The sequence below is a fragment of the Sparus aurata genome, chromosome 9 (assembly GCF_900880675.1).
Source record: "Sparus aurata chromosome 9, fSpaAur1.1, whole genome shotgun sequence".
Classification (NCBI taxonomy): Eukaryota; Metazoa; Chordata; class Actinopteri; order Spariformes; family Sparidae; genus Sparus; species Sparus aurata.
Genome location: NC_044195.1, coordinates 15,069,203 through 15,086,515, shown reverse-complemented (window position 1 = coordinate 15,086,515; position 17,313 = coordinate 15,069,203). Strand labels below are relative to the sequence as shown.

At 41.5% G+C, this 17,313-nt stretch overlaps 1 protein-coding gene across 1 annotated transcript; it reads right to left on the bottom strand.

Moving 5' to 3' along the window:
- Positions 1 to 3,053: 3,053 nt before the first annotated feature.
- Positions 3,054 to 16,985, bottom strand: rpgra (retinitis pigmentosa GTPase regulator a). Its single transcript, XM_030428546.1, is given in 16 exon segments — positions 3,054 to 4,352; positions 4,355 to 4,776; positions 4,915 to 5,134; positions 5,282 to 7,810; positions 10,645 to 10,736; positions 10,899 to 11,466; positions 12,362 to 12,568; positions 12,836 to 12,960; positions 13,172 to 13,327; positions 13,845 to 14,003; positions 14,094 to 14,243; positions 14,332 to 14,490; positions 14,574 to 14,636; positions 14,988 to 15,080; positions 15,181 to 15,306; positions 16,792 to 16,985. Coding segments are annotated over 16 exon segments (5,517 nt in total). The 5' UTR covers positions 16,823 to 16,985; the 3' UTR covers positions 3,054 to 3,935.
- Positions 16,986 to 17,313: the final 328 nt, after the last annotated feature.

Sequence of the window (17,313 nt, the reverse complement as noted above, 5' to 3'; positions counted from 1 at the left end):
AACCACAAAAGACCTTAACAATCTGCATTTTTTTGTTTAATCTCTCGTAATCCGGATCAAATCAAACACATTATCCATTCTCACAAGAACGTGATTTGGCATGAAATAATTGTTCTGGTCATTGTGAACCATTTAAACCACAGCATACTGTAGATCAAGAATTAAACAACAGAGTACCATCCTGCATCACTGGAACTGTGTTCTTTACTAACTGTGTGTTCCTCCCAGAGAGCGTTCAATATCTTTCTCTGTTTCTCACACACACACACAAACCATCATCAATAAAAAGCATTAATAACACAGTGCAAAGATTTTTCAGTGTGGGTTTTAAAGTTTACCCTCAGTAAGTCAAGTTGAAACCCCATTCTACTGAATATTGTTATCAACTGTTTCCTTTTATTGGTCTGCCATGGTGCAGTGAGAGTCACGGCTTGACATTTGCATAGCTGTCTTCTATAGCTTATTATTATTCTGCTTCATAAGATCTTGACACATTACACACAAACACACACAGCAGGAGAGCGGCTGCAAAAGAACAGAGCTGTTGAAAGCCTAATCACTATTTAATTTTCCTCTCCACAAGCTTGAGGCTTGAGGCCCCCTCACACGGGGTCTACCGCCCCGTGTGAGGGGGCGAGTCCACACACGAAGGTGCTGAAGTGTTCTTTATCTTGACAGGAAGCAGAAAAGGGAGGCGTGCAGTGAAGCGACTGCGAGACGATCTCCTGAGCTGTAATTACATGTGGCTTCAGCCGAGCGTTTCGACTGCTCCATCTGATGTGATTCTCGCAGGTCGGGTTAAGAAAGGGTTAACTGGCTCCATCTTTGCTCAGCTGGCTCTGGGGGGGTGGAGGACACTTTGATGTGGTGTCACAGCCAATGATTTTGGATTATCTCTGGCTTTTGTTTTTCTTGAACTGTTGTTTAGACAAACTTACACTTAGCCGGTGTTCTCGTCGAGAATTATTTAAGGTTTCAGCATTTATAATCAATGTTTATGATCCAGCTCTAAGACTCCCTCCTACTCAAAGATACAGTGTATTGAAACGGTGTGCAATTACCGTCAGGACCTGAACATTTGACTGCCACGGTTCATTCAAGTTCTCACAAGGCGTATAGCCGTTTGATACAGAAATGTAACAGCATGTGTGCAGAAACAAGGAGCCCCTCGGCAATACAAATATCTATATACTTATGAGCCCATGAAGAAGAAAATCAAGGAGAAATCAAACAAATGGTGAAACGGACATTCTTCAATTTGCATCAAGCATAACCAGTATTTTCAGCTTTTTATTTGAACTTCATATACATTTTTAAAGGACAGGTCTGGTGATAATCTATGTTTTTCATAATGTCAGAAAATCTAATGAAAAGACCAAAACCAACAATATTTCCCCGACTTAAAAATAAAGCCTGCTCAGCCAGAGCATCATATACTGTAGTTCATTTCCTCTGAGCCGCACCACTCCACTGAGTGCTGAATTCACAAGTTTAAGTTTGTTTACAGGTTTCGGGAAGTACTACTGCATATGTGAACACAGTTGTATGAAGCCATTTTGAAGCTCCAGAGGGAAACATGTGAAAGCTGGAAACTACATGTTCAAAAATGAAAATAGATAAATAAATAAAAATGTGGGGGTTTGGAGTTAGAAGGAAGCGAGTTTACCATACCCTCATCTCTTCTTCAGGCTCACAGCTCGAGGCTAGATTAGCCTCTGCTAGCATTACACGCCCAGACCACCGGCTCATCTGTCAGAGGTGTAGTCCAAGGCTCATATGTTTCATTCTACAACACAAGGTTGTACAACCAAGTGTAAATGAAGCTGCTCTGTAGTCTGGTTGTATGGCAGCAGATACTTCTGTATGTTTTGCCAGGTGGCAGCAGGGTGAACGGACTGTGCCGCATTGCATTGTGGGCAATCCTGGCTTTTCTACCTGGCAAGGTAGAAGTACATGTGGAATAAAAAAGATGATGTCTATGGTTCATCAATTTTGATCCTTTCTTATTAAAACCATCTTCTTCTGACTCCATCATATGGTACGATGTTAAATCTGTGGAGTGCTCACCTAAAAAAAACAAATAAATGGGCCTCTGTTGCACTGAGTGACAGGTTCCTATAAATGATGAACATGGGCACTGTAGTCGATTTTGAGCATGAATGTATTATAGACCTATATATGACATCACTGCTCAGCCTGTGTTACAATCTTGCCCAGTTGCTACTCACAGTACTGAAGCGAAACATTTCACCGCAGCCCACAAAGCATTTTTCCATTAAAGCACCATTATAACAGAGAGAAGTCTGTAAAGCTTGACAGGACACCTTGAATTGCGAACATGGTAGATTATGATTCACTCTGTTATCCACTTTTGATCCATGGGAGGTTTTATATTTGTAAAACCTTCCTTTATACGAGAAAAACTATTTAAAAATCTGTGACATCAGCACAATGTAAATGTTTTTTGGTATGTGCCAGGAAAGCAGTTCTTACTGGACTGAATAGGCGTCATCTTTGCATCCAGTATCTAGTTCTATTGTACATCTATGGTTTTGTATCATGCCCACATACACCATTCTGCTGCTGTAAACTCTCCGGTGCACCAAATACGTTTTAATTTATTTTTATTTATTTATTTATATGCACAATGATAAAACAAAAATTCTGTTTAATAATACAAAGACAAATAATTGTGCAGGAGAGGAAAAGAAACCCAAAGGGCTTATATAAGATCCTCCCCCTCAATACAAAATCACTAAAACAGATCAATCAATAGAAAAAGAAAAGAAAAGAAAAAGAAAAAAGGGGAAAACAAACAAACAACAAAAAAAAACAAAAACAAAAACACAATAAACAACAAACAGAAAATATCCATAAAATTGCAGATTCATTTCAATTAAAACCCAATGATGTAAAGATGTGACTAGGTCTGTAGGTATTGTTTGAACTTGGTTTTAAATGTATTTATAGAGAAACTAGATTCTAAAAATGTTTTATATCATTCCACAGCACTGCACCTTGATAGACAAATGAGAATTTAGCAACAGAGGTCCTACAGAAAGGAATATGTAAATCATTCTTTCTTCTTGTAGAATGTGTATGATAATGTGAGTTAAACTCAAAATAGCTTGGAAAAAAATTAGGTAGAGATGCAGGAAGGCAGATTACTTTATACATAAGAACCCCTGTTTGGTACTTGTTCACCTCATAAATTGTAAGAAGTTGTAATTGTTTAAATAGTGGTTTTGTTGGGGCTAGATAAGAAGAGTTGGTGGCAATTCTTACAAAGGATTTCTGACATCTATGAATTGCTTGTAAATAAGAAGAGTAGGTGCTGGCCCAAATTATATTGCAGTATGAGATATGAGAATAGATTAAACTGTAATACAAGGTTAGAAGTGTACTTTTTTTCAAATGTTGTTTTACCCTTTTTATAATGCCTAAAGATTTTGAAACCTTTTTACAAACAAATTCACAATGATTCTTAAATCCACAACTGAAAAAAGTCTCAACAAATTCACGATTTTCTCTATAGCTTGAGTCAAGTTTGTGAAAAACTACAGAGCCCAGCTGAGTGAATCAGTGAATCAAAAGAACGGTGTATATCTGTGATGGTTTTCTGTCTATAGTAGGAATGACCAGGTTTGAGGCTGACTGAGGGCCACAGGGGGGGGAAGTCATTAAATATTGAGATGCAGACTAATGCATTGTTGGTTTTTGGTCTTTTTACTGTAATGGGATTTGTTGATAATAACTTTTAGCTTGACACTTGAGTCTGACTCTCAGTGAGCAGGTTCTCTGCATGAAACTTTGTCAGCTGATTGCTGTTGGAGCTGCAGTCGTCTGTCCTCTCAGTTACAAACTGTTTGATAAGCTCACTGCAGGTCGACATACTGAGACAGAACATCGTTCCAGAGCTGCAGAGGGTCGTCTGGTTACTTCTCCCCTGCCACCTTCTGCTTCGTCCTCGGAGCTGGTTTGGGAGTCTCCTTCTGTTGTTTGTCTTGTCCGTCCATTTTTTTTGTTTTTGTTGATTTGACCTTTTCCTCCTCTTCCTCTTCTTCTTCCTCCTCCTCTTCTTCTTCCTGCTCCTCTCCCTTTTCTTCCTCCTCCTCTTCTTCTTCCTCTTCCTCCTCATCTTCTTCTTCTTCCTCCTCATCTCCTTCCTCCTCCACGTTTCCTTCTTTATCCTTCTCACTTTTTTTGACATCTGCAGCCTTTCCTTCATCCTCACTCTCCTCCTCATCTCCCTCCTCTTCCTCTTCGTCACTTTCCTCATCCTCCTCAGAATCATTACCTTTCTTTCCTACAGTTTGTTTTGTTTTGTTTCTTCTCTCCGACTCATGGGTTTTCTCTCTTCCTCTTCATCCTCGTCCTCATCCCCCTCCTCCTCCTCCTCCTCCTCCTCCGCATCACTGCTCTCTATCATCACCTTTTTATTGGCCTCAGTACTTTTCTCTTTTCTATTTATTTTTTCCTCCTCCTCACCTTCACTCTCTTCCTCTTCCTCTTCTCCTTCTTCCTCTGCTAACTCCTCCTCCTCCTCTTCTTTACCCTCTGCGGTTTCTTCCTCAACTCCTTTCTCATCCTCTTCCTCGTCATGTTTTTCTTCTTCCTCTGCAATCTCGTCCTCAACTTCCCCCTCATCTAAAGATGCTTCTTCCTCATCTTCTACCTCCTCTGTAATCGCCTTACTCTCTTCTCCCTCCTCATTTTCTTCTTCTTCTTCCTCAGCAGTCTCCTCCTCCTCCTCCTCTTCTGTAACCTCCTTACTCTCTTCTCCCTCCCCACCACCTTCTTCTTCTTCCTCTGCAGTCTCCTCCTCCTCTGTAACCTCCTTACTCTCTTCTCCCTCCTCATCTTCTTCTTCTTGTGCAGTCTCCTCCTCCTCCTCCTCCTCTGTAACATCCTTACTCTCTTCTCCTTCCTCATCTCCTTCTTCTTCTTCCTCTGCAGTCTCATCCTCCTCCTCCTCCTCTGTAACCTCCTTACTCTCTTCTCCCTCCTCACCTCCCTCTTCTTCTTCCTCTGCAGTCTCATCCTCCTCCTCTTCCTCCTCATCTGTAACCTCCTTACTCTCTTCTCCCTCCTTGTCTCCTTCTTCCTCTGCAGTCTCATCCTCCTCCTCTTCCTCCTCATCTGTAACCTCCTTACTCTCCTCTCCCTCATCACCTTCTTCTTCTTCCTCTGCAGTCTCATCCTCCTCCTCCTCTGTAACATCCTTGCTCTCCTCTCCCTCATCATCACCTCCTTCTTCTTCATCTGCAGCCTCTTCCCCAACTCCTCCCTCCTCCTCCTCTGTACCCTCTACACTCTCTTCTTCCTCATCCTCTGTAACCTCTTCCTCATCCTCTTCTTCTTCTTTCTCCTCTGCAGTCTCATCCTCAGCTTCCCCCTCATCCAAATCACTCGTTTCACTTTGCTCTTCCTCCTCTTCATTAGCCCTGCTGTCTTCCTCTTCCTCATCATTTTCACCACTCTCTTTGTCCTGTTTCTCATCTTCCTCTCCCTTGCTTTCATCTGATTCTTCATCTTCTTCTGAGTCTTTTTCCTTGTTCTCACTTTCAGTGGAATCTTTTTGTTCCTCAGTTTCTTCTTCTTCTTCTTCTTCTTCTTCTTCTTCTGCTGTGTCACTTCCCTCTCTTTCCTCCTCTTCATCCGACTCGTTGCTCCTGCTGCCACCACTCCCCGATTCTTCACCACTTTCATCTTCTTCATCCTCAGTCACCTCACTCTCTTCCTCATCTTCTTTATTCTCTTCGTCACTAGACACTAGACTTCCCCCATTCTCCTCCTCCTCCTCTGCAAGTTCACTCACCTCAGAGTAACTTCCTCCTTTACCTGATTCCTCACTGCTTTCTTCTTCCTCCTTCTCAGCCTCTGTAACATCACTCTTCTCACTGGAGCCTGTTTCCTCCTCACTGTCTTCCTCTGCACTTTCCTGCTCTTCCTCATCCTCTCCAGAAACACTCTCTATTTTCTCTTCTACGTCATCACTACTTCCACCTTCCTCCTCCTCTTCCTCTTTCCCTACCACACTGCTTCCACTCTCTCCCTCTTCACCTCCAGGATCTGTTTCCTCTCCCTCGTCATCCTCTGCTGAAGGTTTGTATGTTGTCTCATCGTCTGTGTCTGAGACACTTTTTGTCTTCTCTGTTTGGGAAACGTCTTCACTCCAAATCTGTTCGGACTGATCCTGAGTGCTCTCTATACTTTCTTCTTGTGTGTTTCCCGACTCTGATACAACACTCGCCTCAACATCTTTTCCTGCTTCTGGTGGATTTGACGCTTCTGTTGAAGAAAAATGTGACAGTGTTGAGGAAAAGGAAGGTTGCATGATTGCACTCTGCTTTGTGAATTGCTTCATTTTAGTGGGTGTTGACGGAACGGTGTCACTGTCAGACTGGACACGCCTGAAGCTTGTCACTGCATCACTAAGGACTCCCATAGACGCGCCAGCTATCCCAACAGCAGGGAGAAGGGAGGCTGCGGTACTGAGAATTTCCCCCCACCTGGGTTTCTCTTCAGTATCCTGAGTATCCTCTCTGTTTCTGCCAGAAAGAAGTGGGTTCCTATCAGCAGGTTCAGGGCCTTGCAGGGACTTGGCACCACTGACGGAAATTGCCTCTCTTCTCTGAGGGCTTTGTGATGAAATGGGACTACACACCACTTCGGTAGGTGTATCCTGCTGTGATAACAGCAGGCTGGAAGCTTCAGTGTGCTGACTCGCCGGCTTGGCCCTGGTATCATCTTTAGAGTCCGCAACAGCTTCTCCTTTAACTTGAACTCCTTCTTGTCCCCTTGGCTTTGTACTTGCCTTCACTTTATTTTCTTTTGACTTGTTTTTGTCCGTAAGTTTAGAGCTGTCAACGTCCGGCGTCTTCATCTTATCGGCGGTTCTTCCTTTCAGGTTTTGAGCCAAAAACTCCTTTTCAACAACCTTTCCTTTACCTTCAGTATTTTCTTCACGTTTACTTTTCACCTTTTGCAGTTTCCCTTTAACTTTCACAGGTGTAGATTTCACACTTGGGGATTTCTTCGTATCAACCAGAGCAGGTGTGCTTTCTTTCTTCACAGGTGGCGATTTTGCATGCAGTGCTTTACTTTTACCTTTCCCCGGTGCTGATTTAACCATGTCCAAATCTTTTGTCGGAGTCGATTTGACTCGCCGTGTCTCCGGTTGCATTTCCACTTCAAGAGGTTTGACGTCATTGGTTTCTGTGTCTTCCTGTGCAGCGTTTTCTGTGGATGTCGAACTTCCTCTTGGGTCGGATATGCTGGTTATTTCATATTCTTTACTAAGTATGATAACAGGAGAAGTTGTGTTGAAAGCTGGTGATTTATTTCTCTCCTTTTTTGGTGTCCTTATCAAGTCTTTTTTTAAAGTGCTGGCTCTCACATCCTCTTTGTTTAAATAAGTTTCTTTTAAATGTTTACTCCTTTTGGCATTTTCCTTCACTTTAGTCAGCCTCTGCTGTGCTTCAGTCAGTGTCTTCCAGACAGTCTGTGGACTTTTGTTGCTCTTATCACGTGGTGATTGAAAAAGGGAGGGTTCCTTTTGAGCTTGTCTTGTCATCTTATTTGACTGGTTGGTAATATTCTCTTTGCCTGTGGATGTGACTTTGGGCTTTTTCAAACTCTTTGAGCTCTTCATTGGAGACACTTCTTTCCTTCCAGGGCTGGAGCCTTTCAGGATCTCTGTGGGTAAGGCCTTGTGGGAATTTTGTTCTGCTTTCCCGTTAGACTGGAGCTGTTCAGCGAACTCCTCCGCCTCTTTCATAGATCTTCTAAGAGCTCTGCCCTTCTTTCCCTATAATAAATGACAGAGAAAATAGGGGATTTAGTCAGATGTAAAAATGGAAATAAAACAGGCATAAAAAGGTCATATGCCCGACAACACTGTGTTATAAAAAAGTAACAGCAACAGACCTGCAGTCAACGTGACTGCACATGCAGCTGTGGCATTTGATGTTTTATGTGGTGTGATCCACTGCCAAATGCATGTTAACTCTAGTTTGGGGAAGTGGTTTCCTGTTCAATAACACACTATGATAACACTCATGGAGGCAAGATAATATTTGACCAAAACAGGATCTGAACAAAGAAACTTGTTTATAGTTTCGGTAGTTTTTGTAGTCATGAACTAAATCAGTATGTTGGCAACAAACTATCCTGCCAGTGTTCAATATATCATCATCTACAAATAGACTTTAGAACTTTTTTCTCAGGCATATTCTGAAGTATGTATAGAAAAATATCATAAAGCATATGGAAAGGATTTTAGTAGTATCATAAGACATATGTGCATGGTGGGCACACGTAACGAATCAGTCATCGACAAATCAGTCATCGGGTCAAATTACAGATGTGGGTGGGAGGTAAAGACAGCCACAGTCAGAATTCTCCTGTCTTATTCTCCTCTGCACCATCTGCACCGGAGAGAAACAGATGGTGGTTAACTGGGGGTCAGCGAGGTGTGATGCGACAACAGCCTCCTTTAATCCAAGTCCAATTCTCTTCTTTCTTTTCTTTAGAGTAAGCCAACTATTAATCTTTGCGACGGATTAAAGCCCTCGCGTAAGTGCACAGAAACTTCCCTTCACTGCCAAGTACTTCACTTCAGTATTTCATGCTTTATACTTCTACTCAACTGCATTTCAGAGGGAAACATTATAGTTTATACTTCACTACATTTTTCTGACACCTAAAGTTACCAGATATTTTGCATATTAAAATTCTACTTTCAAAACTTATGAAAAGTTTTTAAAATATGATGCACAACATCAGATTATTGACTACTGTCAGTCAGTAAAAGACCAGTGTGTAGGATTTAGTGGCATGTAGCAGTGAGGTTGCATATTGCAACCAGCTGAACACCCCTCACCTCGCCGCTATATACACTTTAGAGTCAGTGTGTGGTTTGTCTGTTGTGGGCTGCTGTAGAAATATTGCTGACTCTGCGGAGGAGGACCTGCTCCCTCTGTAGATATAAAAAAAATAATTCTGAGACTTCACATTCTAAGGTAAAAAATTTCAAAATTTCTTACTTTCAGGTGAGTACAAACTCATACAATAGTAATGAATATTCCATCAATGCTTCTGAATCCACTAAATCCCACAGACTGGCCCTCATCTCCTTAGTTAGTCAGATTTTGTTTTTTACTTTCATATCTACTAGTGCTGTGAGAAATAAGTATTTCATACTAATGCTCTTGTTTCAGACACTTAGAAAATTACCTTTTATAATTCTCCTGTAGCAAACTGTCCTTTTTCAAGCCACATAAATTTCTTTCTAGAGCATTTTTTTACGTACAGTATTGATTTCAAGTTAAATACAAACATATCCTTACCGTGACAACATATATGCTATACAGTATATCAGTGGCTGGGTCAGGATATACAATCTCCACTGCATTAGGAAATGAATGTGTACAAAGGAATTATATGATCAATTAAAAACTAATTTCAATTCATTACCTTGCCTTGTAGCTGTATACTGCAATAATAATCTGTGGTTATAACAAAAATCCCAGGGCACACCCCAGCTTTTTCCTAGAGAGAATCTTTACTTTCCGTACAATTTGCTGATTATACTTTTACAGTGTTAGGTACTACCCCCCTCCCCTCTAACATTTCCAAGTGGCATCATTCAGAACAAAAATGGAACAAAACAGAGTTTGTACATTAATTTAGTCTATAAATAAAGAAGACAGAAATGGTGCCAAGCTGCCAGCCTGACTGGAATCGCCAGTTGTCCCCACTGGCAGACAAAACTCCATACTGAAAGTGAACTTTATAGGGAATCAGTCTAAATGCTGACGGTGCAGTTATTCTGCAGCCAGTACATTCATAATGATAAGTTCTGAATACAGCACATGAATGCTCCTACAGATACAAGCCCAGTTAACATTACAGCTTGGACGGGAACGAGTTACTGAGCACCACTAGATGCGCTGCGACACATAACAACGTAGGAGACTCCTTCACAGCTTGCTTCATCACTGGCTGTGGAAACACTGATGAGATGTGGCAAGATTCCTGCCAACTTTTCCAAAGCACTGTATGTGGATTCCTGTGTGTGTTTGTGTATCTGTGGCTAGAGCCTAAACACATTTGTGTATTGGCAGAAGTTCTGCTAATCTGCTTTGATTCATCACACACATTCTTGGAAATACAAATAAATGTGTCCAAAACACTAAATTCAATTTCCTATTTTACCGCATTGTTACACAAAGTAGAACATGTCTCCGCAGACACATAGAAACATGTGCTTGCAAGAACACACACACACACACACACACACACACACACACACACACACACACACACACACACACACGCACGCACACACACACACACACACGCACGCATACACACACACACACACACACACACATACACACACACACAAACACACACTCAGCCACACACATACAGTATGTATGCTGAGCTACACACATTTCCTGGAAAAGTCAGCGAGTGTTCAAAGTTGCTGCTTCCTGCCCTGGAGTGCACATAATCTAGACCACAACCAAGCCTGAGGAGGAAAATAACTTTCGACTGAGTCTGTTTGTGACTGGAGTGGATGCTATTTTGTATCAAAAATGAAACAGTTGCACAAGGAATAGAAATCACTTCTCTCACCGTGTTTGGCAAAAAGTCAGAGTCAGCTCCTTTCTCAGAGACACTCTCCTCCACATCCTCTATGACAATTCCTCCTGGGACAGTTTCTCCTTCTGAAAAAAGCAGACAATGACTAGAATACACAGGTGTGCAGTAGTGTCTCGTGGATTAACTAATGACATATATCAATGGATTTACAAGGTAGGTCACTGCAAGCTCAGCACTGGCTAAAGGAGACATTCCAGTCAGTTGTTTAAATTATAGGTTGAAAATACCTGTTTGTGGTGAAGCAGGAAGCTCTTCCTCACTGGGGTGATTAATGGAAATATCACTGGAGGGTCTTGTGGGGCTACAGAGTTCTTGAGGTGATAGAGGAGATGACTGGTTTTCAATTAAAACCTTTTTAGCAGCTGTCACTCCATGCAGTCTTTTTTTCACCTTCTTTTTAGGAGAAACTGGGATGTAAGGGCTAGGTTTTGTTATAGATTTTGGTGAGAGGAAGGGCGAAGGCAACTCTTTGGATTTAGACTTAGAGGAAACTGCGGTTGAGGATTTACTAAGAAAACTGTTTGATGAATGAGAATGTGGACTTGATAGCCTCGAGGACTGTTTAGAGGATAACCGTGGACTCTGAGGGGATTTGGAGAGGGATCTGGGGGAGAGTGCTGGGCTCGGTGTTACTTCTGATAGGGGTTCAGGGGTTGATGAAGGCGTGCTAATGTCCTTTGCGAGAGTTTTAGGGGTTGGGATATTTCTGGATGTTTGCCAGGAGGTGTTGAGGAAGTCAGAATTCAGGCGTGGGAGGTTCTGAAACATCTCCCCAAAAAGCTCTGCAGAGCTCCCCTGAAAGACAAGAGGAGGAAAAACAGCAAAAACTTTACTGAGTGAAAGGTCTGAACCATGTCTATGGAGCTCCCCCAACCAGCTGGTTAGTGGCACTACAGCAGAGCTACATTGTGGTGCAACACTGCCCCCTGATGGATATATACAGTCATTGCAAAATATTAAGTTTTCCAACGTTTTCAGCAAAGTTAACCAAGTCAAATTTGAGACCTTTTAATATCACATAGAATGTCATTCAGTGTGTCACAGTTATACTGATCAAGGTATGATAATTTCTTATTCTATCATATTTTTCAGTAGTTCACAGTAGTTCATAATAATAATTCACATTATGATTATCTTAATGAATATGACTTTAACCCACAGAAGCACCATGACATGAATGGATGGATTAACTGAAGCGAAATGACTTATTCATTCAAGTACATTGTAGCACTGCATTGATGAGTCAATGAATTGATTAGGCCAGTGATTCCCAAACAGTGATACTGTTGGTGGGCTTTGAGAGATCATTAAAAATAAATAAATAAACATTTTTCAATTTTCAATTGTGTCATTAAGTTTGAAATTACCATAAAATATTTTCATGATTAAATATGAGTGATATACATATATAATATAGAGTATAAATACTCTAGTAATAATAATTTACTAATAAATACTACTAAGTATAAAGTAAACTGAATATTTGGGGGTTTGGACTGTTAACAAAATAAGACATTTAATAACATCACCATGTGCTTTAAAATGATGTGCTTGGCATTTCTCACTATTTTCAGTTTTAAATTTGTACTGAACAATTAATCGAGAAATGAAAAGGTATTCATGGATTATTGGAAAGTTGTCAGAAGTCTTATTTTGTTTGGAAAATAAGCACCAAAATATAGGTTCTCACTTTTTCTCTGTGGCGGGCTCGAGCAGACAGCGCTGACAGTGGGATCAGTAGATAAGGATCAATTGAAGCGTCCAACAGGAGAATGTCTGAGTAACTTGACTCCAAAGAGTTGTCTGTAATTGTGTTATCCTTCTCTAGCAGCACATCTTGGCTCTCTGGTGGTCTGGGTGCAGCCAGTATCAGCATGTGGTTACCACCGCAGGACACCTAAACATAGAAAACACAACTGTAGTCAATGTAGATTATCACTGTTTACTATACTGTGTATTTCCTCTTAATGTAATCATCTACTTTACACTCAGTTATCAGACATACAGGAGGTGGACTGCACTTAAACAGCATTTTAAACCAAAGAGTTTGGGGGTTTCTTGTTTTGACATGCACACGGGTGAAGCGAGGGATGACACACCCACCCACGTTCAATGATGGACAACATGCTCCACCGCCCTGTGCCCTATCCTCACATTTACTTACTAGTTGAACATTGTGCTTGAGAAAACGTGTGCAGAGTGTCGGGCTGAACTGGTTGATGAAGTCCTCCTCCCCCAAGCCCAGTTTTCCATGACGACCATCACCAAACGTGTAGAGATGCCCACTGTCTGTGGAGGAGGAAGACATCCCTAGACATTATTGCAACTAATTCAGCAGCCTCTTACAAAGAAAGAAAACATCCTCCTGGGAAGTTTGTGCAATGGAAATTAACATTTTATTTAGATAATCAGAATCACACGAACAATCCTCAAAGAGTAACAGGCAGTACTAGCTTTATATACTATCATGATGACTAGAGTGTGCCCAAAGGTTGCTTACTTGTGATCACAGCGGTGTGGCTCTCTCCACAGGCGATATGCTTGATGCTGCTATTACTAAAGTGCTCCAGTGGTTTTGGCAAATCGATCTCGAACAGGAACGTACCATGGCCCAGCTGACCGTACTGACCCCTCCCGAATGTGTACACACTCTCCTCTGGTACAGCAAAACAGTCGAGATGAAGCAGACCACTTTGATGAACAGCAGTGGTGGACAGTAACTAAGTACATTCATTTGCCCTTAACTGGAACATGTTAATTCAGATTCATTCAGTCCTAAATGATTATTTTGTTAAAACAAGAAAGGAAGTTGGCCATTGCAGAGAAAAAATTCAAACCTCTTTTGTAAACTAATTTTATGGATTTCATACAATAAGGTAACATTTTCTTGAAGCTAAAGAAGCGACCCCTTATTCTGTCTTCTTTTCTTTTCTAAAAGGTTCTTGAACAAAGTCATTTCTGGTTGAGATAGACAGACTGAAATAATCTAACAAGACAGACAGGTTGTTTCACTCTTGTTAATCAATATTTTGTTAAAAAGCTTGTTTTCTCAAGATATGGAGATAATTAACTCGTGATGTTGAGTGCAATCAGAGCGTTCTCAGGCTCCGTAGGTGTCAGTAGAAATTAGTCAGTCTTTTCCAGTGATGATGTCTCCATTTGGAACAACTTACCTGTGAGTGTCACGGTGTGCTCTCCTCCACAGGACACCTGAATCACACGACCTAGGATCCCTTGCACCCGCTGCGGGAACCTGTGATTGGCCAGCTGCTCGCCCTGTAGACCAAGCCTTCCATTTGCGCTCTCGCCAAACGTGTAGAGAGCTCCATCCGCTAAATGAAAGCCAACACAACACTCTCACCACACCAAATACAACCTGAGTGATGGCCTCTTGTGCTGTGTTTGACTGGACTGTGTTGTACCTGTGACAAACGCTGAGTGTTGGTACCCGCAGGAGACCCACGTCACCGCCTCCCCAACATTCACCTCCCTGGGCTCGGCTGCAAATCCCTCATCCCCTAAACCGATCTGACCCACAGAGTTGTCTCCCCACATGAACAGCCTCCCGTCCTCTACCAACACAAATAAACAAAGTGTAGACGTTAGTTACACACACATACAGAAACACTTTATGACATCATTACAAGTCAGTGTTTGAACCTGTTAAGGCAGCTGAGGTGTTGCATCCTGCAGAGAGCATTTTGATTGGTGCATGGTCACAGAAGGGATGCAGCAGGTGAAAGGATGTGGTGTTGTTGCAGTGGCCCAAACCGAGCTGCCCCTCCTGGTTACTGCCAGCACCATACACACTACCACGCCCTAAAAATATACAAAACCTCACTTATAGACAGCTTTTAGGCTCTACTGTTCTGTCATATTCAATTACTTACTCATCATCTTACATGTGCAGACAATTGTGTGATCTCTTCCACAAGCTACAAGCTTCGCCTTCTCAGACTTTAAGGCTGAAAGGAAAACACAGAGAAGTTGCAGCCACTTAACATTACATCAAAACACCAAAAATAATGTTTGAATTAGAGGTGGCACACTTACTTAATTAATGTATTTGTCAGAACATTCATCAACTATTAGATAATCAAGCACTCTCTTTTTTTTAGTTGACCAAATGTGAGGATGTGCTTCTCTTTTCATGTTGTGTTAACTTGATATCTGGTTTGTACAAATGATCTGAAGAGGTCAGCTTGGGCTTTTTCACTGTTTGCCTTCTCGTAGACCAATCAATTATGGGATTAACGGAGAGAGTAATTGGTCTATTAATCTATATGAAACATGGTCATTAGTGTAAAATCACTTACCTTTCACAGAGGCAGGTTTGCTGGCAGCGGGCTTAAACCCAAGCCCTAGTTGGCCCCAAGTATTACCACCGAACATGAGAAGCCTGCCATTTTCTGCAGACACAAGAATAATCACAGAGATGGAAGTTTGATTAAACTGCGGGCAATCACACAAATATACATGTGCAATGAAATGTGCTGGGGTTGTGCGCACCTGTGATGACAGCAGTGTGCTCTCCGCCACAAGAAAGCTGCACTGGCTGGTCATTCTTCAACCAGAAGATACTAGGCATATTGTCAGCAAAACTGCTCTTTCCAAATGTGAAGATGGCTCCTGTGTCTGATGACGAATCAAAATCAGAAACAGAAATAATTCATTCATTCCTGAGGGGGGAAATTGGGTACATTATATTTGTTCCTTCTAGAACAGAAATATCACGCTAAAGATATAAATAGAGAACGATAATAAGACATAAGAGCAAGTAAGAATAAAACAATAAGTACTAAATTATTAAATAATTATTAGATATGTGCATTCAAAATATACTATGTGAAAACTTTGTGTGAACATATAGAAGAAGTACTACTAGAAATAAGATGGATATGTGCCTCGTACTACAGTGTAAGGAAAGTGTATTATTGGGTAATACTGCAATATGAAATAATTGATGGTTAAAGGGTCACTTCGTAGTTTTGAAGAAGTAAAAACTCAGAATGTAATATTTACAATATCGATGAGGTAATTATACGAACTCAGAAATGTGCATTCTTTCCATAACTGAATAAAAAATGTTTATGATTTATCCTCATTGAAGTTAGCCAGTTTACTGATTTTAATAATTTTGCTGATTGCCTAGGCAGTGGAAAATACAGACTGACAGTGGTGACAGAACAATGTTTTATAAGCAGCATCTGATGAGGTTAAAAAAAAAGGGCAAGTCAGTCAGATCAGTTGTGAAAGGAACATGGGACCTGCCATGTAACACAGATATGCAGATACTGCAAATCACTGCAGAAGCCGAGAGACCAGGGGTCCAGGGATCTTCCCAGCGGAGTCTACAAAAGCAGCAACCACGTTTTCTCTGAGGTGCACGAGCAAGTGTTGGCTGACTATCTGACTCAGGCAGCAGACCTGTACGATAGACTAACTCCATGTGAGGTGAGGTTAGCCACAGAGCCACAGAATTGTTCTGAATTGTTCTTTTACTCCAATAAACCTTATTTTGGAGCATATTGCACGGTGTGGCATCTGTTCACTGTTACAGCTTACCCCCAGCATCTGTTACAACCTACCTCAGTCCTCGGGTAGGTTGTAACAAAGGAATATACTTTCAGAGGTTTGAATTGGTTCCATTTGTAGTAAACAAATGTGGGTGCTTTTGAATAAAGGTTTGAGAACAATAGCTCAAAAATGCAATGAGTAACTAGTGCTGAAGCAAAAGCCGCAGCACAGTTACAACCATACCAGTTCTCCCCTGTATATAAATAAATGCGACACAAATGCCACAAACAGAACATTGCTCACTGAATACTGCAAATGTGTGACTCGTCTTTAGACACACTCAATAGGAAATAAAACACTCGCAATAAAAGGACTTTGAGACGACACTAACTTAACGTCACCCATCTCTAACTTAACACCGGCTAAATCCCGACCCAGCCTGCTGTCACATCTCAAGCCATTAAGCAGCAGCTGACAGAAATAGCAGCAGGTGTCACCACACAGTGCTGGAAACCCTGAGCAGAGCGGACAGGTAGGTACAACGACCGAGTACACAGATACATGTTGCATGTTCCTGCTGCCAGGTGCGGAGGGTACTCTCACCGGGTATGTCCACATCATTCTGTCCCGTCATCTTCACTCCTGTCCCCCTCACACCTCCTCCTCCTCCTCCTCCTCGCCGGGCAGCTCGGTGCTGACTGACAGGTAGCTCAGAGAGGGGGAGGAGCTAGCTGTCTAACATTAGCTGTCGCTGTGCTAACCTCAGAAGTCACTTTTGATATCTACGTGAGGTACCATCGATATATTTGATTCCTAAATGTATTCGGAAGGCAATGCAGCATATTGATCCTGTGGAGTGATACAACACACAAGGAAAACAAAGTCTTTAACTATTGAGTTTGATTGTAAACTATTAGAAATTTGTCATAATGCAGATGTTTTAGAAAAATCACTAACTCCTCAAAGACATCTGTTTGTGGAGTTGTAGCTAACAAGTCTTATTCATATTTGCTAGAAGTAGCATCCTGACATACAAGTTATGTGTGTATTTACCCAGTTAATTACTGCAGAAAATGAATGATATTGAGTTGATCTATCTATCTATCTATCTATCTATCTATCTAT